The 23,872-nt window shown below is 39.9% G+C and overlaps 1 protein-coding gene across 1 annotated transcript; it reads right to left on the bottom strand.

Annotated features, from left to right (window-relative positions):
• Positions 1-6,943: 6,943 nt before the first annotated feature.
• vldlr (very low density lipoprotein receptor) lies at positions 6,944-23,140 on the bottom strand. Its single transcript, XM_020519036.2, has 19 exons — positions 22,929-23,140; positions 20,727-20,846; positions 19,094-19,216; positions 18,353-18,475; positions 17,140-17,511; positions 15,290-15,412; positions 15,098-15,220; positions 14,095-14,214; positions 13,890-14,015; positions 13,369-13,540; positions 12,622-12,843; positions 12,379-12,497; positions 12,160-12,299; positions 11,815-11,956; positions 11,395-11,544; positions 9,505-9,582; positions 8,773-8,850; positions 8,316-8,485; positions 6,944-7,382 (listed from the first exon to the last, which is right to left on the bottom strand). The coding sequence occupies exons 1-19, from the start codon at positions 22,996-22,998 to the stop codon at positions 7,347-7,349; spliced, it is 2,607 nt and encodes an 868-aa protein (XP_020374625.2). The 5' UTR covers positions 22,999-23,140; the 3' UTR covers positions 6,944-7,346.
• Positions 23,141-23,872: the final 732 nt, after the last annotated feature.

The raw sequence follows: 23,872 nt of genomic DNA, 5'->3' as shown, positions 1-23,872 counted from the left end.
CAGACAGGTTGACTCTGATTAAGGCATTGTCCTGAGAAATGAACCAAAGAATTGCTGTCACCTGTTTTTGTTGGGTTGAAATGGCTGCAATGTGTGTACATGTTCTTTCTGTCTACAAAGAGAAGGGTCCTGTGTATCAACTTACAGTTTTTCACTTTGTGTGGGTGTGCCATACTGCAAGCCTGACTGACAATCCTAAATTGGTTGTCAGCATATTTCTCAGCACACTCAGCTTGTGAGCAAAGGTTGACAGTGAAATAAGTCAAAAACAATATTAGGTTAATGTACGTATGTATGCATTCCTAAGGTTAAAGTAAAGCACCAGCATAGTAACTATAGCCATAATCATAAGTTTGTGTCAATTTTTTAAAAAAAGGTTCAATACCTTTCATTGCACTATTTCATGGTGTTATGATCCCAGCCAATGTTATTACTGAGCAAGTCAGATACCAGCCTGTAATGTGGCTTGATACATTATATTTTTTGTTTTGATTTTCACAAAGTGGTGTCTCACTGAAACATAAGCAAACAATGTTGCAGATTTGGTTCTAATGATAAAACAGAAGTTTATTTCACACACAAAATTAAGATAAAATAGAATAAATTTAAAATATTTACACGTAACAAATGTTTAGTGATTTCAAAACACGGTAAAATATAATTTTTTGAGCTCCAAAACAGCCCTTGATAGATTCTAAAACACCCCGATACGAATCCTAAAAAAAAGCCCTATACAGTATCTCAAAAGATACTCACACCAGAGAACAATAGTTTTCTTTAACACCTTGAAAGGTTTAACATAACTGTGACTTCAACGTATAGTCCAGAAATGATAGCTGTTTTTGGAACTGTTGTACATCTGAGTTTAAACATTCCCAACTTCAAAATAAGAGATAACAAGGTGTACAGCTGGATGAACACAGCAGGCCAAGCAGCATCAGAGGAGCAGGAAAGCTGACGTTTCGGGTCTGGACTCATCTTCAAAAAAGGTCCAGAAAAGGTTCTGAAGAAGGGTCTAGACCCAAAACGTCAGCTTTCCTGCTCCTCTGATGCTGCTTGGCCTGCTGTGTTCATCCAGCTCTACACCTTGTTGTCTCAGATTCTCCAGCATCTGCAGTTCCTACTATCTCTGAATCAACTTCAAAATAACCTCTTTGAGGTTTTATTCAAGTACATCTGGTCTGAAACTATTAATAAACTCCTTGCTCAAAAGATAATCTACTTTTATTATCTTCTCCCTTTCTCAGGATCACCACTTTATACATTCATCTTCATCCAAGGACTTCAGTGGATCTGCTCCAAACTGAAATATTTAAGTTTTGGTGGTTTCCTAGAACCTTAAAAATAGAAAAAGCCCAGATATTTCTAAAGAAATTCCTAATGCATAATTGTTTACTTTGCTCAGTTGTAAAAGTCTTCAAATGTACACCAAACCTGTTAATTCTGAAAATAACCTCTCTATCAAGTTGTTTCAAAAGAAATCACTATGGCAACAGAAATACAAGCTTATCGTTAAACTTTTCAGACACAAAAAGCCCATATCTTTAATTCAAAACTCAAAGAAACCTATAACAATTGATAGTAAAATATATATAAATCATATATCCTACATCATCCATTTCCCAAAGAAGAATGAAAAAGGTATCTTTGAGGCAATACTCATGAGAAAATTCCCTTAACATTATTACGGTATCATGCTCAACAGTAATAACATGCTAACAGCAAACATACAGTGAGTTACACAGCAACCACAATTTGCATAAGTTTGCACAGTATAGGCAACTTATCACTCAATGTCCTTCACATGTGCTATAATGAAGCATCTATTACAACATTTTCAATTCCAGGCACATGTACAATTTTCTAATTATAGAATTGAAGGATTAAGCTCCATTGACATCTTTGTAAGTTTTTGTCCCAAAATTTTTCCAAGAAAATCAAAGGATTGTGGTGTGTATAAGTAGCAATTTCTTCTATGTTACTGATGTCTGTTTCTCTGTAATGTAGAGCCATCACAAGACTCAATATTTCTTCATCAGCATTGAATATTATTGTTGACATGTTGTCAGTTTCATTGAAAAATAACTGACAGAGCTTCAATTCTCATCTTATTATCTTGCAGCAAACGAGCGCCACACCAATGTTGCTGGCATGAACAGTTAGTTTGAATAGCTTTTTATAACTGGGTATGACTAAAATGGTACAACTGTCAGCAGAATTTTTACATCTTCAGAGACACTGACACCCTTGTATCCATTATTTTCAGCATTTTTTCAAGTTTGTTAAAGGAGCAATGACAGTGCTCAAATTCAGAGCAAACTTGCAATAAATTCCACTCATACCAACATAACATAAAATTTCATAGTGTCATACAGTATGGAAACTGACCCTTCAGTCCAACTACTCCATGCCAAAAATAATTCCAAACTAAACTAGTCCCACCTATCTGCTCCTGGCCCATATCCCTCCAAATCTTTCCTATGCATGTACTTTTATCTAAATGACTATTAAATGTTGTCATTGTACCAACATCCACCACTTCCTCAGGAAGCTCATTCCACATGCAAACCACCCTCTGTGCAAAAAAATTGCCTCATGCCTTTTGTTTTTAAATCTCTCTCCTCTCACATTAAAAATGTGTCCCCTAGTTTTGAGATCCCCCATCCTAGGGAAAAGACAACTACCATCAACTCTATCTATACCTTTCACTATTTTATAAACTTTTATCAGGTTGCCTCTCAACCTGCTACACTTCAGTGAAAAAAGTCCCAGCCTGTTCAGCCCTTCTTTATAATTCAAACCTTCCGTACCTGGCAATATCCTGGTAAATCTCTTCCGAACCCTCTCCAGCTTGATAATATCCTTCCTTTAACTGGGTGCCCAGAATGGGACACAGTACTCCAGAAAAGTCCTCACCAATGTCCTGCACAACCTCAACATGACGTTCCAACTCCTATACTCAAAGGACTGAGCAATGTAGGCAATGTTTTGTCCTAGGCATGGAAAAATCTAAAATAACCCATATTTTTGATTCTCTGGTTGTACTTGGTCTTGTATCACAGTGTGGGCCAAATAATTCACTATTGCCTTGGCAAATTTGCTCTCAGACAAATGTATGATCAAATTCACTTTTTGAAGTTGATCTTAAAGTTCACGCAAATATAAATGCTCTTCCTAGGTTTGGCTAAAAAGACCCAAATGATTGACGCAAACAATGCAATTACACAGTCTGTCAGTTAGTCTGTTGGCTAATCACTGAAACATTACTGGTGCATCTTTCATGTAAAATGGTGTGACTTTATCAATGCAAAGTTCATCTGGTGTCACAAAAGCTGACACTTGTGCTCTTTATTAGCAAACCTTTCCACTGTTCTTTTTGTACTAAATTGTATGTCCAATTAATTCAACGCAATCACCCAGTCTTGGTGAGGATGAATCTGTTTTCGTTACTACATTAACTTTGCCATGGTTAATTCAGAATCTTTGTGATCCATTTAGTCTTTGCACCATCATGAAAGGTGAGCTGTGACTCAGCTAAACAATGTCATTGTCCATCATGAACTTAATCCTTTCCCTCACCTGAGCTAATGTCTCTGGATTGAAGATGTATGGGATATTGTTTTACAATTAATATATGAACCGCAACATCAATCAGTTATTCCCACAATTGGTTTGTAATTCTGTCATAGCCTTTGAAAATCTCTGATCATTTTCTAATCTAACCTTTCAGGTACCTTTGCATTTTCCAGGCTCGTTGTTGGATAGCTAACATTTAATATTTGCTTTTATGATTCAGTCTGTAATTGTTCTGATATTTCTATTTCACTTTCTATTTACTTCACAGCTGTAAAGTACACTTTTCTCATTGCGATTGACCATCATAGTATCTCTCCAGTGTTAACATAACAGGCTCTGATCCTTCCTCCTGTTTGAAATACTCATTATAGAATTTACATGAGTTTTTAATCTGCTCCTGCTTTCATTTTTCAAATTGAGCAGTCTTCATGTTATTGGAAATGGTTTTAAAGCCAACTCACAAACAGCAGTTAGTTTTTCTTGGAAATTTGAGAGAAAAATTGGAAGTGTCATTTGGTTTATCAACTTGTAAAACTTCTATTCCAATAGTCAGCTGAAGCTACCAGCTGATGGATCACAGCCCATTCATCATTAGTACTTTATTTTATCAAGTGAAAACACTCAGGCATTGTTCCTGATTAATGAATAGTATGTTTGGTTTAACTGTTTCAATTCCAAATCTATTGTATTTCTACTAATGAATCTAGGCTAAACATATCAGCTTCATTCTTTATACCTTCATCCTATTTTGAAGAATCTTGAAAAGTTATATCCTATAAGTCAAAGTTTCCAAATCAAATTTCCAGATCAGTAGCAGAAGGGTCACTGGACTTAGTTTCATAAGGTCTGTTTCCAGGCTCCTCAGTCTGACTCATCCAATGTCGACCACTGATCTAGTCCTATTTGCCAACATTTGGCCCAAATCCCTCTAAACCCCTTCCCAATTATTGTATCCATCCAGATGACTTTTAAATAGTGTAACTATCAGCCTCCACTTCCTCTGGCAACTCCTTCCATATACACACCACCCACTGCATGAAGTTGTCCCTTAGGTCCCTTTTAAAATCTTTCCCCTCACCTGTGTCTTCTAGTTTTGGACTCCAGCCAACTCTTTGTAGATGCCACCAGAGCCGGTGAGTGTCTCCAGCACCTTATTTTCAGTAGAGTTTTGTTTTACTCAAAACACCATGTTTTGCAGAATCCTCTTCCTCCAAATTTTACAAATCAGAATGAAAGCATGTTAACCTCTACCATCAGTTTTGGCATGTTTCTGTTCTAATACTAGTACCTCTCCCATTCTTCTTCACACCAAGCATTTCATGGCCATCATGTCCTTCAATATCCTTCTCTGGAATTCTACCACCTTGGTTCTCTCATTTCCATTTTGGCAAACCATTTAAGTCCAGTGTCAATGAGCATCTTAACTGATTCCAGCAGTAAAATCCTAAATTACATTTCCTTCCCAAAAACCCACCACTACAACTACCTCATCCTTGAGATCTGCCCCTGCTTTCAAAGCAAGAGCAGAGTTTTTTTTGATCAGGTCACTTTCAGAATACAATTTTCTTCATGGATGATTTGAACCATGGCAGAATGTTTGTATTCTTTCCTTGTGTCCAATCCATTTCATTTGCCAACTGTGCCTGCAACATAACCAAGGAGTCATGTGTTTCAGGAAGTTTATTTTGGGCAAGTGGAAGTGGCTGATCCCTCAGGAACATTTCTACATAAGCCATCCTTGGTATGTGCTGGCTAGAAAGAACACCATTGTCAGATCCCATGGTTATGGGATCACCAGATGGGAGATAAAAAAGTGAGGTTTAAATGTAATACAAAGTGTGAGGCTGCATTGTTACTGCCAGCTGTACTCTTTTGTAGAGAAGCTGCTCTGTGGCAAACTTAAGTGGAGCCAAGTTTTTCTTCTAGCCAAGCAGGCTGATGGCCTGCCATAGCAAAAACCTACCATCAGTACAACAACCAGGCAATCCCACAGAATCTTCCCCCTGCAATGTAACAGGAGCTGCTGTGGGAGCTAAATCCAAATATTTGAAGCTAAAACTGCTTTTACTTGTTCTATTTGCATCCATTCTTGATCACTAGCAATTAGTTCATGCTGCCCTAGAAACTGCAACCATTGATTGCTGCAGATAAAGACAAGCAAATTTTTTGGAATGGAGGGGTGCTTCCTGGTCAGTGCAACTTGATCACATTGGGGTGATCACTTAGATATGCTCATAGCTCAAGCCAGGACAATTGCAGCAAAAAGACTCCTTTATTGCCCAGAAAAAGCCATAATGAAAACAAACTGGCTGAAAGCAGGCCAGAGGCCAAAGACTAAGCTACTCACCTGACTGCCCAGAGTCAGGAGTATGCGGATAGTGGAATACTCCTTTCCTTGGGAGTGCACAGCTGGGGGAAAGAAAAACCTACATACAGCAAAGCAGCTTGTTGGATTAGCAGCCTTGAGTGGTGCATTAGATCCACAAGTGGTCATCATGCAGATATGCAAGGCTAAAGCAGAACTTTCCAAGCCATTACACAGGGGGTGGTATATCTCCCCAAATCAAATTCCAGATCACCACCCTGACATACATGCTGTATTTGCACTAAGGCAAAAACTTGCCTATTTCTGTAAAGTCAAAATCAGGGACCAAGTACTTTAAGATGCCAACTCATTAAAATGGTAGAGAGTGAGGAGGGTAAAATTGCCATGATAATGGCAAGTGCCCATTAGTATGAAAGTTAGCTTCGATATTATACCCAAATCTTTGGTTGAGGGACTAGAGCTTAAAAGTAGTTGCTCACCACATTAGGATAACATGTCATAGGAAATTCAACTCAGTTTTCAAAATCCCATCAAGTTGGTCAGTAGTCTCATGCAGCTGTCTTTATCATCTTGGACACTATCCTTGAACTCCAAGCCTTGCTACCATTCAAGCAAGCTTCCTGTTGCCTTTGTGGAAGTCTTATGCCTGCTTAATGGCCATCTGTTAGAGAACATCACATTGCTAGTTATGCTGACATTCTAGTGTTAGCTTTCCTAGTCTGTTAGCATCTAAGACCTGTGGATGAGAATTTCACTGTCAGATCTCCAGCACCTGCTTGGTCTGTAATATTACCTGTTGATGTTGAAAATGAAAGAGGCTCAGTCCTGGCAAGGACTAGTTATTGCCTGTTGAGCTAAGTATGACCATGCTATTTGGCAGAGGTTGGAGAAACATGTGCAGTGACCTCAAAAAAGGTTTTGACTGGTAAAACCTAATTTGTTTGATGGGCTTTCATCCACCATATCATATCCTCAAGTGTGAAAGCAGATGAGTTGGGCTAGCCTACAGTTTATAGTTTCTGGTGGAAAGAGACAGCTATATTCAAATGCAATTATGAACTTTATTTCATTAGCAGTATTGGAAACATGGCAAGATTAATTTAGACAAATGCATATTTGGCATATAAAAATCTTACAAACACAGCAGTTGTCCCTTTACCCCAGTCATTGCAAAAAATCTGTACTCAAAATGCTCAAGACTTATTTACAAGTTTATACAATTAACAGTATCTTTAGATACCAATCTGCATTTCACCATAAAAAGGTGTCATGTGAAAAGTGCTTGAAAAGTTAATACTGCAAGATTAAGGAATAACAGTGACTTTAGTCTTAAATAAGTTACATGTAGAAAATTGTTCAAAACCATATTACATGCTGTCATCTAGGTGATGTATAGTGTCACTGAGCTGCATATCAAACTAGTTGGTAAAAGTCCCTCAAGCAATCACGCTGAATCATCTTCAGTGTTGACAATGGAAATCTAAGTAGTAGAGAGTGAAGACAGCAATCAGTTTAATACACCAAGCTTAAAAATTACTGTCTAGAAGATATAGTGGAGACTAACTTAGTATGAATGAGACTGATCCTGGGAAATGCATGGTGTTCAAGCCCATGCATGGCAAAAACAATTTTACTTAGATCATAATCCCTGCAGTGTGGAAACAGGCCATTCAGTCCAAGTCCACTCGACCCCTCTAGAGCATCCCACCCAAACCCATTCCTGATTTCCCATGTCAAACCCAGACATTCTTGGGCACTAGGGGCAATTTAGTTTTGCCAATCCATCTACCCTGCTCTTTAAGTCTGTGTGGGTGTCCATGCACACAGCAGAGAGAATGTGCAAACTCTACACAGACAGTCACCTGGGGCTGAAAGATTGAACTTAGGTCCCTGGAGCTTGAGGCAGCAGTGCTAACCACTGAGCCAGTGTGCTGCCCAAAATGGGCTTATTGGTTTTGCTTGTTACATACGTTTGTCCTTTTCTGAACAAAATCTTGTTTTAATTTTACAAGAACCATGTTAACATGGTTTTAACAAAAGCCACATTGCAGCCAACTGGACTCGCAAGCTATAACCAGTTGAGGAATTAAAGTCTGCTTCTAGGAAAGCTGGACTAGCAAGCTACAACCCAAGGGCAAATGTTAACCTGGTTAACACCACAAGTTTAAAATTAACTTGCCTTCTCTTCCCCAAAGTTGTTGCAAGCAACAAAAATCTAATTTGCTGAGAAACTGTTCTTCCAGAATGATCTCTGGCACTTGCCAATTTGTTATGATTTAGTTAGAAGATTAAAAAAATTTGAAATCTAGGTTCTTGAATTCATCCAGACTGGGCAAGTAGCTATCAAAATCTCAATTTGGTTTCAGTTGAAGTAGCAGTAAAGAAGAGTTCACTCAAAAGCCATATTACTTACTGCAGGGTAGGTATGGCCAACTGCTTGACTTTGCCTGTTGAGATCAATGTTCAAGTCATCCTCTGTAGTTTTTAAGTAGACAGGATTATCAAAATTCATGCTTTTTGTATTCTTGTTCTGCCAGTTGCGCCATGCGATATAACCAGCTACACAAGCTATTGTAGCAAGCACTGAAAGAAAGTTGGCACAAGTGAGTACATTCTGAACTATAAAAAACTGTTCCCAAAAGTGCTATAGAGTAGCTGAAATTATGCCAGACTAGTGTTAAATTGTCACTTTGACCAAACAGCTTGATGGAAAGAGAAAGTAATGCAAAGCCAAGTGGTATAGTAAGTCAGAAAAGAAACTATGCTGTTGAGGAATAAAGTATATTAGATGGAGACTACATTCAGCTAGTTAACATGCAAGTCTTGCAATCTTGCAAGGCAGAAAAGTTTCCAAAGTGATTTTTACTTACAAACAGGAATAATAATCCAGACAGCTGTTGATCCTTTCCCAAACTGGCTCACTTCAAGTGGGATACTCAAATTTGTATCTGCAATAGTAGACAGTCATCTGAAGCAATGTGTTCATGGGAAAATTGTTTGAGTGAAAATGAAGGAAGCTTATGCAATTCAGAATTACTTCAGATGTGAACTTTGGGTCAGTTCAGCACCTTATGCTTTCCCCCATTCAGTCCAGAGTCAAGATTGACTCCAATGCCTCAGTTCAATATTGTTACTTTGAATAGCATGCAGAAGTGCTAGCTACCTGCTCCTTCTGCAAGTTTGTACTTGCATGGCCCAGCACTAGAGTTAAACAGGACATTGCAGCATAGAGAAGGTGACCTAATATTGTAGACTTAGTGCAAATCAGTAAGAAAAAAGTCAGGAAACCAAGTCCAAGCAGAAGTCTTATTCTAACCCTTTTATCCCAATAACCCTGGCTAGTTTAGATCCTGACTTTCTCCCAGTTGTAGGTTAGTGCTACTTAAATTCCATTGGATGTTTGTTGCTCACCACCTTTAGAATGAAAGCCCTTCCAATGATGGAAAGGAGCTAAAGGGCAGTCAATGTTGTCTCCTCTTGCCACATGGGACTGGCCAGATTAGACACTTTGCAGCCCAGGGATTTGGAACCAGCTTTTGCAATTTCTGATGTCCAAAGGAGAGAAACACATTGTTTAGAGTGTGCCATTACACAAATGTTACCTCTAGAGCCTGGTAGTACAGTTGACATTATGTGGGAAGCAGAAGGTAGAATGTGAGCACGTCCAGTACTTGTAGTTCCTTAGAAGGGAAAAAGTCAAAAAGTTCAATTCATACTAGTTGATTGCAGTTCCCAAGTGATGTTAGCAACTTTTCATGGAGACTTCCATTATAAATACCAATTGTTAACCCACTTCTATAAAGTAGACAAAAATCCAGTGGAACACAGGATTGTATTGTCCTTTTTCTGGACCAGCATTTTGCTCAAGTGACACTATTTCAGTCAAGATATTTCCATCTGTGAACAGCTTTAAGATTAAGCCTGCAGGAAGTGGTATAACTGGATAAAAAGGCAGTTTGTAGTGATAATGGACAAGTGCTCAAAGAAAAATTTCAAATCTAGGAAAAATAACCCCCTTAACAATTCTAGTCTTATGATAAAGACAAACTGATTAAAAATTTAATCCTATCTGGCTTAGTTTTGCAAGAGGACATTCTAGTCATGGTTGGACAACTGCTGCATCTAGATTGTAGCATCTCTTGCATATCCTTTTACACCAGAGGTCAAGTCTTGGCTCTGGCGTCTGGGTCAGTCATTTGGATTAATCAGGAAAAAATGAAGCCACCTTAACAGCTTGTGTTTTGAGCCTGGGTATTGCTAGTGCTAAGAAAGGCAGTATTTTCCAATAAGGAGACCATTTCCTCCACAAGCTACCAGATTGTGTTTTACTGGAAATTTGTTCCATGTTGCTGGAAAGCTAACCCATCTAAGATTCCTGAAGCCATTAGGCATAACTAGCATCTTTTGCTGACTGATGTAAAGCTACCTGTAGTGAATGGGAATCAGATCTTTAGTGCTTAATTCAGACTAGATCTAGCAGAATTGCTTAGTTGATCATGGCCCATCATCTGAATGCAGATTTGGTCTCCTTGGCATGGAGATGTTTTATCTAAGCTAGTCTAAATGTTGGAACTACCATATGAACTAATCAACCCACATCAAACTCTTATTCTACCACATGGTTTGATGGTGTGGTGAGACTTTGTTAGAAACCCACTAGTGTGAAGAGTGGTCTGTTGAGGTCCAAGCGGAGGGTTTGGTAGGGTCATGCACTGCAAACATGCTATGCACCGTAGTTGGATTCTGTTAGGGCTGAACCCTGAGAATAAAGTCATGTTCCTTAATCCAGTGAAGGATAGGACAGATTGTAAAGTGGAAGATTGTCAGCTATGACACAAGGAACAGATGGCAACTATCTTTGCTCTGGAGGAACTGGAAGCCCTGTTCAAAGGGAAGCAATACCCAAGCTGTTTGGTTAATGCTCTGCCATAAGGACTACCCTGCTCATCTCATTTTAATAAGGGAGAATCTCAACAAGGCAAACTGCAACTGTCTGGTGACTAGCATGCAGCCATAACAATTGTGGTGCTCACTAACAAGTTATCCTTAGCACATGTTTGAGTGCTAGGAAGTAAGGTCAACCATATGACATTGTGACCTCTTCCTGTGTACCATTCTAGTGAAACCATTTCAAGTGATTGCTCCCTAGTCAGAAAGGCTACAGTGAATTCAGACTACATAAAAAAGTGCTTTGATCCAAGTGCTTTTTGGATTCAGAATGGCCACTTGAGAATCCAAGTCTATTCAACTGCAACATCTAAAAACTCATGGCTTTATCAACTGGAGGAGCAAACATGCTGCTATGGCCTCCATGCTCCCACCATGCCATATTCTGGACTGTTGAGAGCTCTAGGTGCACCCAAGTCATGGTAGCTAGGCCAATGTTGCTTTGCCAGCAAGATTCACATTCTTACAATATTTTCTTCTACAGGAGGAAGTCAGGTTTGTGGAAAGTTTGAGACAAAAAGGGGAAGTGTTAAACTCCTGCATACCCATTCTGCATTGTAGACCATCTTGTGCTAGCTCCATGCCAGAGGGACATACACAGGTGTACTTTGGGGAATGGCTGTTAATTTGAGGAGCTGGCAGGCACATGTGTTCACATCCTCCATTCCTTACTTTCCCATTACACCAGTTCTTCCCTGTTAAAGGAGAAAGTTATTATATAAATGAATTGCAAAGTTTATATCTGGAACACTGCTCATTTCAACTTGCCAAGCTAGAGTGTACCATGGAGTACTCCTTTGCTTATTCTAATGCAACTTAACAGCTCATTATGGCAACTCACTGCATCTTCCTTATGGAAGAAGGTCTCATGCAATACCAAGCATTGGGCAAATTCCTTTAATATTCTGCTGCATCTGTAGATATTCTAGTTGAAGGCAAGAAGTTAGATTATCCAAAGCTCATACCTGATGGTTGCACAAGTTGATGATAAACTATGATATCTTGAGGTTCATTAAGATTGAAAGCAAAGAGCACCACATCTTGTCCTGTGAACTTGTTAGCACCATAGATAGCTTCGTTTTCCCCGTCAGTCCAGAAGACACGGTCCTAAGGGAATTATTGTAGTGAGTTGAGGGATCTTAGCCATTTTAAAGATACAATTCATCAAATGAATTGGCCAAATTACAAGAGATGCAGCTATCACCAATAAGCTTTTAGTTTGGAAAGTTTGCCATTATGCTAGTGCTCTATTACTCAGTCTGCCAAAGTAGTACCAAGTGTTTTTAATAGCAAGCAAAGCACATCCTTACTTCAAATACAGTAACTGCAAAAGGATGAGCAAGGAAGTCATGTGACAACAGCACTCTTCTTCTATCTTGTCCACTTAGGGTCACACTGGACAGTGTATGCATTTTGGAGTCAACCCAATACAGCCGGCTTTTCACAAGATCTGTGGACAAAGACAGGCATTAGATAAAGGATTCTTTTCAGGGAGAGCGCAAGAGCATGTGAGCAAAAGCTTTGCTTACCAAGTGCAATTCCATTAGGCCATTGAATGTCTCTGGTAACCAAAAGCTGTCGATCAACACCATTCATTCCTGCTTTTTCTATCTTTGCTGGTTCACCCCAGTCTGACCAGTAAACAAATCTGTAGATGGAGTTAGAAACTTCATTTTACATAGCCAACATTTACTAGAAATTGTCAATAGCTTTGATGTGAAAGCATACCCTTGTTTGGTCTGTATTTGGAGTTAATTGAAAGTTTTAATTACCCATTTAGTGGATCAACAGCTATAGAAGCTGGCTCCCTTAGATCAGTGTCAAAGAGGGTCTTCTTTTTGGTTCCATCAAAGGTAGTCACAGAGAGACTCTTATAGCCTAGATCAGTCCAATAGATGTTCTTGTAAATCCAGTCTACAGCAATTCCCACAGGGACTCTGAGATCACCAACAACTCTGGAGTGGCCTTCTGAACTCCGTTGGTCCAGAGAAGTGCTGTTTAAGAACAAATTAGTATGAAGTTGTAGTTCAAGGCTTTTGCTAAATGTATTAATATGGAGCTATTAACAAGTTGTATGCTAGACAGTGTCAAGTAGTGCAGACTTTGCCTAGAAAAGATGTTGTGCCATTGAAACAGCTGGAGAAGTTTCCATTTCAGAAGAGTTCAGTTCATTGCCCTAGAAAGTGGGCATTACAAGACTACATTCAACTCATAACCAAGTCTGGACCAAAAAAAAAGTGTTGGTAGAATTGTGGTGAGCAGGCTCAAGGGTTGTAGAATTTACAAAAAATTTCTTATCACAAACTGGTGGAGAACCAGACTGTTAAGAGGTCCACACAGCAAGCTCAGGTATGGAACTGGAGTGCATGTCTAAAGATTGAGAAGGAAGTCTCAGGAAGCATTTGTGCCATGCATCAAGGCCAAAAACCACTTGGTACGTGGCATTAGAGTCAAATTCAGGGGTTTTCCCCCTGATATGGGCAGGTTAGTGATCATCAGTTGATGACTTCACTAGTTACCTGAAAATTGCCCGTTCTCCCAAGTCAGCCCAGAAGAGTCTTTGCTCTGCAACATCAGCATCCAGTGCTACTGTGTTTCTTAGTTGCTCAACCACCTCAGTGTATTCCTTGTGCTCTAGTCCTATTTTCCGGATGTCACGCCGATTAGTAAACATTAAATAAGGTTCTTTGCCTGCAAAGAAATAAAGTCAGTCAATCTTTGAGTCAGAACTCATTTTGGTAACCTACCATTCCTGCAGAAGATTGCTCAATGCAGCAGAGCCACAGATGAGAATATAGGTAGTTGTGTTTTTGCACTTAAGAATTAGTTAGGCCTAGGAAAGAAATTGGCTCTAGGGTGAGCAAAACTGGTTGACCAAATTCTTAAGAATGGGATTCATTTGACTTTAACATGAGCAATGGCAAATCAAGATTCAAACATGAAGTGAATAGCTGGCAAATTCTAAGTTTGACCTTGCTAAGATTTATAGTATAGGGCTGAAAATTTGCATGCCAGAAGACACTTGTTTAAAGAGTCTTACCTACTGCTTTACAAACTCCATTGGCAGCATCCATTTGATATCCTTCATAGCACTCACATTTATAGCCTCCTTTCAAATTCACACAAATTTGGCTGCACACACTAGGGTTTTGGCATTCATCAACATCTGTAGATGAAGTTAGCAACAATTTAGATTATGGAAAGATACAAGACTAAGAAAAAGCAACTTGCAAGTTTGTCTTTACCTCCACATGTTTTTCTGTCAACCAGCTCAAAGCCAGCAGGACAATCACATTCATAACCAATGACAAGGTCTCTGCAGACATGGGAGCATCCTCCATTGTTAGCTAGACATTCATTCAAATCTGGAGGTAGAGTAACAACTATTAGCTTACTGTTTAGACAAGATTGAAAATCCAGTTGAAAATTGCCATTAATGATTTGTATTTATTCACTCAAGTACCTTAAATTAGATTAGTCATATTTCACTATTGCAGCAGATTCAAGAACACCATTCCAATTATAAGTTTGATACCTACTGCATGGTTAAGTGTATTTTAGGCACATTAGCCAGCTATGTACCAAATGAAGTTTGTTTACAAGTTAAAAAACAACTCCTGGTTTGATATTGTTGATTCAATGTTGAATACTAAAGCTGTAACAAGGACAGCCTGGCAGACTTTGGCCTGTTAGTTTACACAAGTAAAACCTTACATTTCAGCTATGAACAAAGGTTTTGTTTTCATTGGAAGGCAGGTTGAGGAATGGCCTAGCAGAAGTCTAGGCTTGCAAATGGCATGGATGGTAAGTATGAGGCTTTTTCTCCCTTAGAGATACAGGGAGAAACAGGTTCAAGGTGCAAGGGGGTAGTTTAAAGTTGAGGATTTTCCACAAAAGGTTGTGTAGTGCCTGCAATGCATTGCCAGATATTGTTGAAGCAGACAGTAGCAATATTTGAGAAACACTGGATGAACACAATTAACAAGGAAGTGGGGATACAGATCCTGCAAGTGATGAGTTTTAGAATGAAGGACAAAAAAGTGCCAGTGCAGGCTTGGAGGACCAGTTCTTGTGCTGCATTGTTCTTTAGGTCAAGGTTATTGGGTATATAGTCAGGTAAGGCTTTATAGAAAGAATTTGCTTCATGAGATACTATGGCAAGGTTGGATTACTCTAGTGGATTGTATGTGGTTTAAGTTAGACCAGTTCTGAACTAGGAATAACCAGTTCTAGTCAAGTAGCACTTACTACATTCTTTGAGGGGCTCATCACTCCAGTCCTGGCAATCCTGCTGCTGATTACACACTAAAGTCATATCAATGCATTCTCCACTGTGGCACTTGAAGTTAGTTGGACCAGTACACTCTGAAACTGGAGAGAATGAGAATTGTCAATACTGCTCAAATTGAAGTTGGTGCATGCAACACTTCAATCTCTTACCATTCCTGCAGTTAATCTCATCAGTGCCATCGTGGCAGTCTCTGAATCCATTACACTGCCTGCTTCCATGGATGCAGCTTCCATCACCACATCTGAAGTTATCTGGTCTACAAGTTTGTGGAGCTGAAGAGAGAACTCATGGTATATTCACAAGCCAGATGAGAATATTACAGATGATATTTACTGTCATACATTTAGGAAAGCCAGTTGGATTGTAGAAGTGTGCAGGTTGCCCCTTGAACCTAGCTATTGTTCAAGAATGCTAGAGAGACCATTATGAGCTGCCACAATATAACCCACTAAAGTGGCAGAACAGACATGTTCAAGTTTAATTTGAGCAACAGACAACTTGTGCCTGTTGCCATTACCCTGGTGGCAAATGAGGGTGCCAGCCATGAAACCTGGGTCACAGGATTGTGGAAACAAGTGGTTGCAGTTGTTTGCATGTGGGAGTGTTGCTTGCCGGGCCAGCATTTGTTGCTTGCCAGGTACAGAGTAGTGGAGTGATCAAGTGCATGTTATTACTGGATCTGTAGTCCAAGTCTCAACTTGGTTTACAGAAATGTTGGCAGTCACATCGGACACCATACCTGGATTTGGATATTCAGTCTGATCCAGTTTAAACTTGGGCAATAGTTATCTAGGAGATTGTGGTCACTGACTTCTTCCCCATCTCAATGAGGATTGATGGAGAAGAGAATTAGGGAACATATCAGTACCAGTTGCAGGGGATATGCAATAAAGCACAGCCAGCCTTAAAATGCTAGCAGCACTTTAATTTGGAACCTGACTTGCAACAGTGAAAAATGGTTATGACAAATACCATAGGACCTGCTCTGGAGTTGAGCTGTACTGATATCTGGGACAGTCTCAGTTATGAAACTTCCCAGCTTGAAGACTCCTTTGATGATCACAGAAGGTAGGTCTGCAGGTACAAGTAATTAGGAAGGCAAATGGATTGAAATAAAAGCAGAGGTTATGTTGCAGCTGTACAAGGTGCTAGTGAGGCCACACCTGGAGTACTGTGCACAGTTTTGGTCTCCTTATGAAAGGATGTACTGGCACTGGAGGGTGTACAAAGGATGTTCACTAGGTTGATTCCAGAGTTGATGGGGTTGGCTTATGAGGAGAGACTGAGTAGATCAGGATTATATTCATTGGAATTCAGAAGATTGAGGGGGATCTTATAGAAAGATAAAATTATAAAGGGAATAGATAAGATCGAAGTAGAGAGGATGTTTCCACTGGCAGGTGAAGCTAGGACAAGAGGGCATAGCATAAAGATTAGAGGGAGCAGATTTAGGACTGAACTGAGAAGGAATTTCTTCACCCAGAGGGTTGTGTTAATCTACGGAATTCCTTGCCCAGTAGTAAATTAGTTGACACTAAAGTGCTTTTCTTTAAAAAAAAAGCAAATTTTTTTGAACAATAAAGGAATTAAGGGCTATGGTGAGAATGCAGGTAAGTGGATCTGAGTTCACAAAAGGATCAGCCATGATCTTATTGAATGGCAGAGCAGGCTTGAAGGGCCAGACAGCCTACTCCTAGTTCTTATGTTCAGGCAGAATTTGCCCAAGGCAGACATGTCAGGAGGACCATATACCTGGTCTGGAGGCTGGAATCAGGCATTGGGATGTCATGTGTGACATTTTAGGTCAGACCAAGAAACCTGATGTCCAGACCTTTAGTCAACTTCAAGACCCCAATAACATTTCATTAAATCTTTAAAGCCATAATTGGTGAATGTTGTAGCATTTGAACTATTTCTAGTTCCATCCATATAACAATACCCTATAATTCATGTTTGTTAAGTCAGAAGTGACATTGACACAATAGAAAGAGTTACTTACGGCAATTTACTTCATCACTTCCATCTCTGCAGTCAGCATCACCATCACAGTACCATCTACGGTGGATGCATTCACCTGAATCACACTGGATTTCACCAGCAGAGCATTTTACAGGGGGAGGGAGTGTGCGGCCACAGTGTTCTGGGGATTCATCAGAGTGATCAGCACAGTCAACATCACTATCACATACCCACTGCAATGGGATACATTCTGAACTATTGCACTGAAATTCATGTGGGCCACAGGTTGGTGGTGCACAGCCTTTCTCATCACTTCCATCACCACAGTCATCTTCACCATTGCAGACAAAGGTCTTAGAAACACATCTGCCACTGGCACATGTAAATTCTTGTGTACTGCAAGTGAGGGCACCTAGAGGGTAAAATGTTTGAAGTTAGTTGTTCAAAGCAATTTGGTACTCAAACTGAAGCTGCTAAATTAACCAGCCACAATATAACCCACTAGAGTGGCAGAACAGACATGTTCAAGTTGAATTTCAGCAATAGACTTTCATGGTATGTTAGATGCAACAATTGCTAAAATGAAAAGATTAGAAAGTTAGTGGGACTCTTAATGAGATCTACAGCCAATTGTGTTTTATTAGTTAGAGAGTCAAATCAGCAATGTGGGCAAGTCAACACCCTGAAGTTAGATTTGAACAAGTACTTGACTAGAAAACTAGCATCATGGCTTTTTAAATCTAGATTTCAGTAAAGTGAAAGTGGGTAAACAGTTTTGCAAACATATGTACAAGTCTATCTGTAGTGGAGGTTGGAAACTAATAGTTCAGTTGACCAAAATCCTTCAGCCCATCTGGTCTGTACTACAGAAGACAGTATAAACTAACCCCATTTTCCTGGGCAAGGATAGCCTTGCCTCTACACAAGATTGTGCCTTGCTACCCTCCCAGCTTGTGCATTCTTGACTTCCACCACCTTCTGGTGGGTTTCTCAAATCCCTTCCAAGCCTCCTGTCTTTAACTTAAAGTATGCTTACAATATGAAGCAAAGCAATAGGAGTGCTCCAATAGGAGATAAAGTGCATTGCCAATGCAAAAAATTGGCAGGTCAAGCATCTTGAATTATAGATAAGGATAATCACTACCTTGCATTAGTCTAAAATTTGACCCTATTGGCATGTATACCATCCCATCATGATATTTAAACAGATGTTTAGTAGGAGGTAGTTCAAGACTTTAGTCTAAACAACCCACCACAATTTGCTTCATCTCCACCATCATCACAGTCTCTTTCACCATCACATCTCCAGGGTATAGGGATGCACTGTGTAGATCCAGGACTGCAGCTGACTTCATTGACACGACACGTTCTCATGTCTGGAATGAAAGTGTTTGAGAATTAGTTGTCTAGCATTTAGGCAGAAGGAGGTTGGGAATTTGACTCCTGCAATGAGTCAAAAATGTGCTGTTTAACATGTAACCTAAAGCAGTAAGTTCTCATGGCAGGGATTCTTAGTTTGGTTGCATTCAATATATATTCTAGCCAATTGCTCAGAGAGATTTAGTTACTGGCATGCCAGTAAATTAAGAACTGAAGTGGGCAAAACAAGGAATTGATTCAATTCCTAAGTTCTCTTCAGGGCTGTTATTCAGCCTAGGATTGACATTTGCCTTATGTCATGGATTGATTTGGATGGACAAGCAACAGTATCTGCAGAGGTCATTAACCCATGCTGATATTTTGCCAGCTGACCCAAGTTCAGGACTGTACCATGTCAGTGATGAAAACCCCAAACTCACATTTTCATGTTGGAGTTCTAGCCATACCTCCATGTTATCAGGAAGGCAAACCTACTTATGCAGGAGACAGCTGATGCCTGTGCTGTAGTCAGCAAGACTATTGTATGGAATCTTTTGGACAAGGACAGTTTGTTAATACTGCATTAGTAAAGATACTCAGCTAGGATAAATTTGTGTCCAGCATTAAATACTCACGACAGACTTCTGGACTTTCGTCTGAGCCATCTTCACAATCTGCATCGCCATCACATTGCCACCTACTGGGTACACAGTGTCCATCATGGCACACAAAGTCAGAAGCACCACAGGTCTTCTTGGCTAAAAAAAGCCATTTGCACACAAATATTAGCTTCAAAACTTAAACTACTTCATTTACCCAGATTGAAAAATTAAGACTGAGACCTGCTTTTCAGATTTATCATTGATCAAGTCAATATGGTCCAGTTGTTCATAACTGCCATTTTAAACTTAAAATTCAGGGTTACAAGTTGACCAAAGCCAGAAGATACAAGTGTATTGTCACTAAGATTAGAGGAAAACCTAGAATATTCAGATTTCAAAAACAAAGTGTTAACCAACCTAGTCATTTGTAGAAGAGGTGTTTTTTTTAAAAAAAACAGAGTTTAAATCTAATTATAGGCTGTGTTCCATTGTCTTCAATAATGATTCCTTTGTACAAAGTGGGACAAGCTATTATTCACATTCAGAAATCATGTAGCAGGTACCACCATTTGTAACCTCTACACACCTGGAGAGGCAAGAAAATCATGGCCTACTTAATGCTTCAAGGAGTATCTAGCCTCATGTGCTAGGTTTTCCTGCAGGAGTTAAACTACTTGCAACATTTAAATGTTGCATGAGTACAGAAACAAGTTGCAAAGTTAGGTGTCAATTGTGTTGAGCAAGGCAGTTAGTCAGTGTAATGGAAACTGAAGTGGTAAGGGGATCAAGGAACAGATACACAAAAGCTTGTCAATGAGGAAGGTGATGTGTAGTGAGATTGCTAGGGCTTAGTCAAGGCATTATCACAACATCAGTTTTTTAACTGAAAGGAATTTAAATGTTCAAGGGATAGATAGCACAATTGAAAGAGAAAAAGTGATGAGGCAAACAGCTATTGCAAAGCTTTGCCAGATCATTGCTATGTCAGTGTAGATGGGGCATTGGTTTCAATTAGTCTTGAAAATCTCAGGATTAGCCAGGTAACTAATGAGGAGCTGGTCCTCCAGTCAGAGGATGAATGCCTTTGTTAGCTAATTAAGGCCAGTATAAAAATAATGAAAAAAGTTAAGATGTTTACTTTCTTTAGGTGTGTAATGTAGGACAGATAAAGGATGTTGTTTACACCTAGAGTGGTGAGTTTCACCACTGAAACTCCTTTACAGCATAAAGCTCAGCTGACAATTTGACTCCAGCAGTCAGTTTCACTGAAGTTAGTTTGTACTTTTGCTCAAGTTTGCTGTCATACTTGACCTTAGGATATGAAGAGTAAGTGATTACATCACCACTAGCATTCACTCTAGACGAGAAAAGAAAAGGGGCATGGAAGAAAATCTATTTTTAATAGCATCTCCACCATGGAGAGATGCAATCTTGAAAGTGACAGTGTCTAACAATTGACAAGCTAGACACCTCAAGTCAAGGTTAGACTCTAATTAGGAGTATGCTTAAAAAATTGTATGTTTTGGCATTTTAATCCCAAGTCTCAATAGCAACTTCAGCTATCCATGCTAAAATCTATGGCATGTCCCCTTGATGCTTTCTATAATAGAAGGTAGAAGTCAATGTCAGTTTCAAAGTCTGACAATTGACTATTTCAGCTTCTTACCACAGGCAGCTTCATCACTTCCATCTGAGCAGTCTTCATCTCCATCACATTTCCATACAGAGGGAATACAGCGACCATTTCGGCATTGGAATTGTGATGCCTCACAAGATACTCGAGAGCCTCCGGGGAAAGAAGTTGCAGTTTATCTTTTGCACCTTAGCTTTAGATAATTTTAAGCACAATTTTGCTATTTTAATCTAATAAAGTATTGCTAGCTTAACTGAGTAATTGTTTCATGGTCAGGTGTGAGTGCACCACCTGTCATTGGAGCAGTAGTAATTGGTTGGTTCTGTATATAGTTATTATAAACCAACTTGCAAGGTTTAGTTTAGGTCACTTGAGGGAAGAAAGGCATAACTAGCAAGCTGAAACAAACTCCAGATATTTAAAGATAACAATGTTAAGAGCTGGGTGAACACATCAGGCCAAGCAGGAAAGCTTACGTTTCGGGTCTGGACCCTTCAGGAAATTTTCCAGATATTTAAATTTACTGAGGGACGTTTCCCCATACTAGAACGGGGGTGAATGGCAGAACTCTGAACTGGTAGCTCTTGTATGGGTTATGCATTAGTCAGGTTGAGGCTGGTCTTCAAACCACTTGCCGCGAAATCCTGGTCTCGGATTTCTAGCCCCTTTGCTTAGACCCGGCACGCCAACGTTTCTCCTTCGTTATTTAATGTTGGAGGAACCCACCTTGTAACCAGCATTACAAAGAGAGGGGAAAAAAGAAACAAGCTATCGTTTACCTACACACCCACGTGTAGGTATATATAAAAATAGTTACGTAGAGCTCCTCCTCACCAAAACAAGCAACATGTTGCCAGTTCAAGGTCATTTAGTCTGCGACTCTTAGGAAAGATCTGCTTCACACTGCCAAACTACAGCCAAGGTTTTAAGAAAGCGTTTGTTTAAACAGTTCAAAACAACCTGTTCTCGTGAACAAAGTCGTTTTGGCTGAGGCGGGGGGGGGGGAGAGAAGGTGGGAAAGAGTAAGGGAGCTGCCGGATTAAGAAGCTGTCTACGGCATTCTAGATCACATTCAGCAATGAGTGCTGTGACCGTGCCGGGGGAGAAAGGTGGCTGAAAGCAGCGAATTTACCGTCTTAGGCATGGGGGGCGTGTCACCTCCTGCTCCACTTGGAGCAGTCCCGAATAGGGCTACGCGAATACTCTAAGTAAACACACTCGACTTATTAAAAGCCAAGCCAAGGTCAAACAGGAGATAAGCCTGCAATTCAGGGTGAACAGCCAGAGTGTAACCACTATGGAAGTGGCTGATGGTTCAGTTTCAAGTTAAACTTGCTGCAAGTTGACATGACTCAAGTTTAGTCCAGGTACTAATAAAGCTGGAATGATTAGCCATTTGATCCTTGGCAGCGTACTCTATCCAGTGATGCTCTCCCGATTTGTGGTTTAAAGTATGCCGACTAGTGAAAGTTTATAGCTACGTTTGGTTTGAGAACCTAACCCATTCAGTAAATGTAACTCTAGCCAAGGCTTGCATCACATTCGCCAAGTTATGAGGCAGGCAGACGCTTCAAGGTCTGCAGCTTTAAAACCCAATAGGTTCTCTTAAGCAGGAGTCTATGTAGATTTACTTTTAAAAGTAAAAAAAAAGTTAGCTGGTGGGACCTAATATTTCTTCCCCCCCCCCCCCCCCCCCATTTGGAGGGGGCTGAATGGGGTATCCTAGAAGTACAGTACCTTTAATATAATTGTTCGCTTCTCCCTTAGTCCATAGGAGTATTTTTATTTGCTTTTAATACAAAGCATTTCTAGTCAAGGATCACATCCTTAAATGCTACTGTTGCCCTTTTAATATAGTGTTCCATTTTAGGTATATGTAGGTCTGACAATTCCCAAGCCATTTCCTACTCGACAGTGTGGCTTTTCAATTATTAGTCAACTAAGCCAAGAACGAGCGAATGGCACAGGGAGTGTATACAAGCTCGCGAAGGAGGTTGTTACAACAATAAGAATCTCCATTTAAAAATTGTAACCCGCCACGATTCAGATAGTACTCAATATTACAGCTCCATGACTGAAAAAGGAGCAAATAAAACCAGCTCAGCTTGTGGTCACGTTTTTTAAAAACTATGTCTTCCTTCTCCCCCCGCCCCTGTCTCTGGATCTTGCCCTGCCACCTGCTTCTTTACCCCAGCCACTAGCTCAGTGTTAAGATAATGGAGTCACAGTACTTACCATGTATATGTCTGCACTGATACACACACACTGCAAGCAGCAGCGGCAAAACCGCACGGAGAGGGATCATTTCAGCGTTCCACTATCAGCGCCAAGCTACTGCTTGGTTCCCCAATACCAACGGGTAGAACCAGGATATTTTTTTTTTTTTTTTCTCCCTCTAAATCCCTCCAGCGAACTAAGGATAGACGGACACGCCAGAATGACGCACAGACGTGCTTTTAAATGCGTTCCCTCTGCTCTCTGGAACAACTGGTTGGTGGTTGTGTGCCTCCTAACCCAATTACCTTGTTAAATAACTGCATGGTAAATTCATATCTGTCGATATAGCTGCTCGCTGATGGGACGGTAAATGGTTGATTTACTGAATGTACGCCTTCCCATTATTGGTGAATGAGTTCTCACCGCTGACTGCAATAGATTTGGTTCAGGGTTCTCGCAATGAAAGACTTCTGTTGATTAGAAAATATTTCACAAAAGACTTTTGAGTGTTGTTCTTTTTTTGCCCATTTCTTGTGTTCTGATTTGCCAGAGCAGGAAGATGGGCCCTATACCACACAAACGAGGTAAAAGTGCAAAGGTCGAATGTTTATTTATAGTCACATTTTTACATCAAAATCAAGGGGAGTTGGGTAGAGTAATAGTGATGTTGTACAACACGGAAACCGACCCTTCGGTCCAACCCGTCCATGCCGACCAGATATCCTAAACTCAACTTCGAAATAAGTGCCCAAGAGGTGTTTATAGGATTGCAAAATTGATTAGACTAATACTGAAAGACTTTTGTTTTAAGTCTTAATAAAGTCAGACAAGCTCTCCTGAAAGCTACTGACGCTTGACCTTCAGATAAATTTTGTATAAAGAGGTCAAGTCCCAACAATTAACGGGATTTTGCACAAAACGTTGATGTTGGATGGAAAAAAAACAGGGATTCATATATTTTT

This window comes from Rhincodon typus, chromosome 3 (genome assembly GCF_021869965.1).
Source record: "Rhincodon typus isolate 14 chromosome 3, sRhiTyp1.1, whole genome shotgun sequence".
Taxonomy (NCBI): domain Eukaryota; kingdom Metazoa; phylum Chordata; class Chondrichthyes; order Orectolobiformes; family Rhincodontidae; genus Rhincodon; species Rhincodon typus.
The sequence above is the reverse complement of the archived record's forward strand: the minus strand, read 5'-3'. Positions and strand labels throughout refer to the sequence as shown.

What these genes read in the sequence shown, in the direction of transcription:
- vldlr (XM_020519036.2), bottom strand. Translation starts at nt 22,998, where the DNA reads ATGATCCCTCTCCGTGCGGTTTTGCCGCTGCTGCTTGCAGTGTGTGTG. An exon ending in CGAAAGTCCAGAAGTCTGTC is followed by an intron (nt 18,476 to 19,093) that starts GTGAGTATTTAA and finishes CTTTCATTCCAG; the next exon opens with ACATGAGAACGTGTCGTGTC. An exon ending in TGGAGATGAAGCAAATTGTG is followed by an intron (nt 17,512 to 18,352) that starts GTGGGTTGTTTA and finishes TTTACCCTCTAG; the next exon opens with GTGCCCTCACTTGCAGTACA.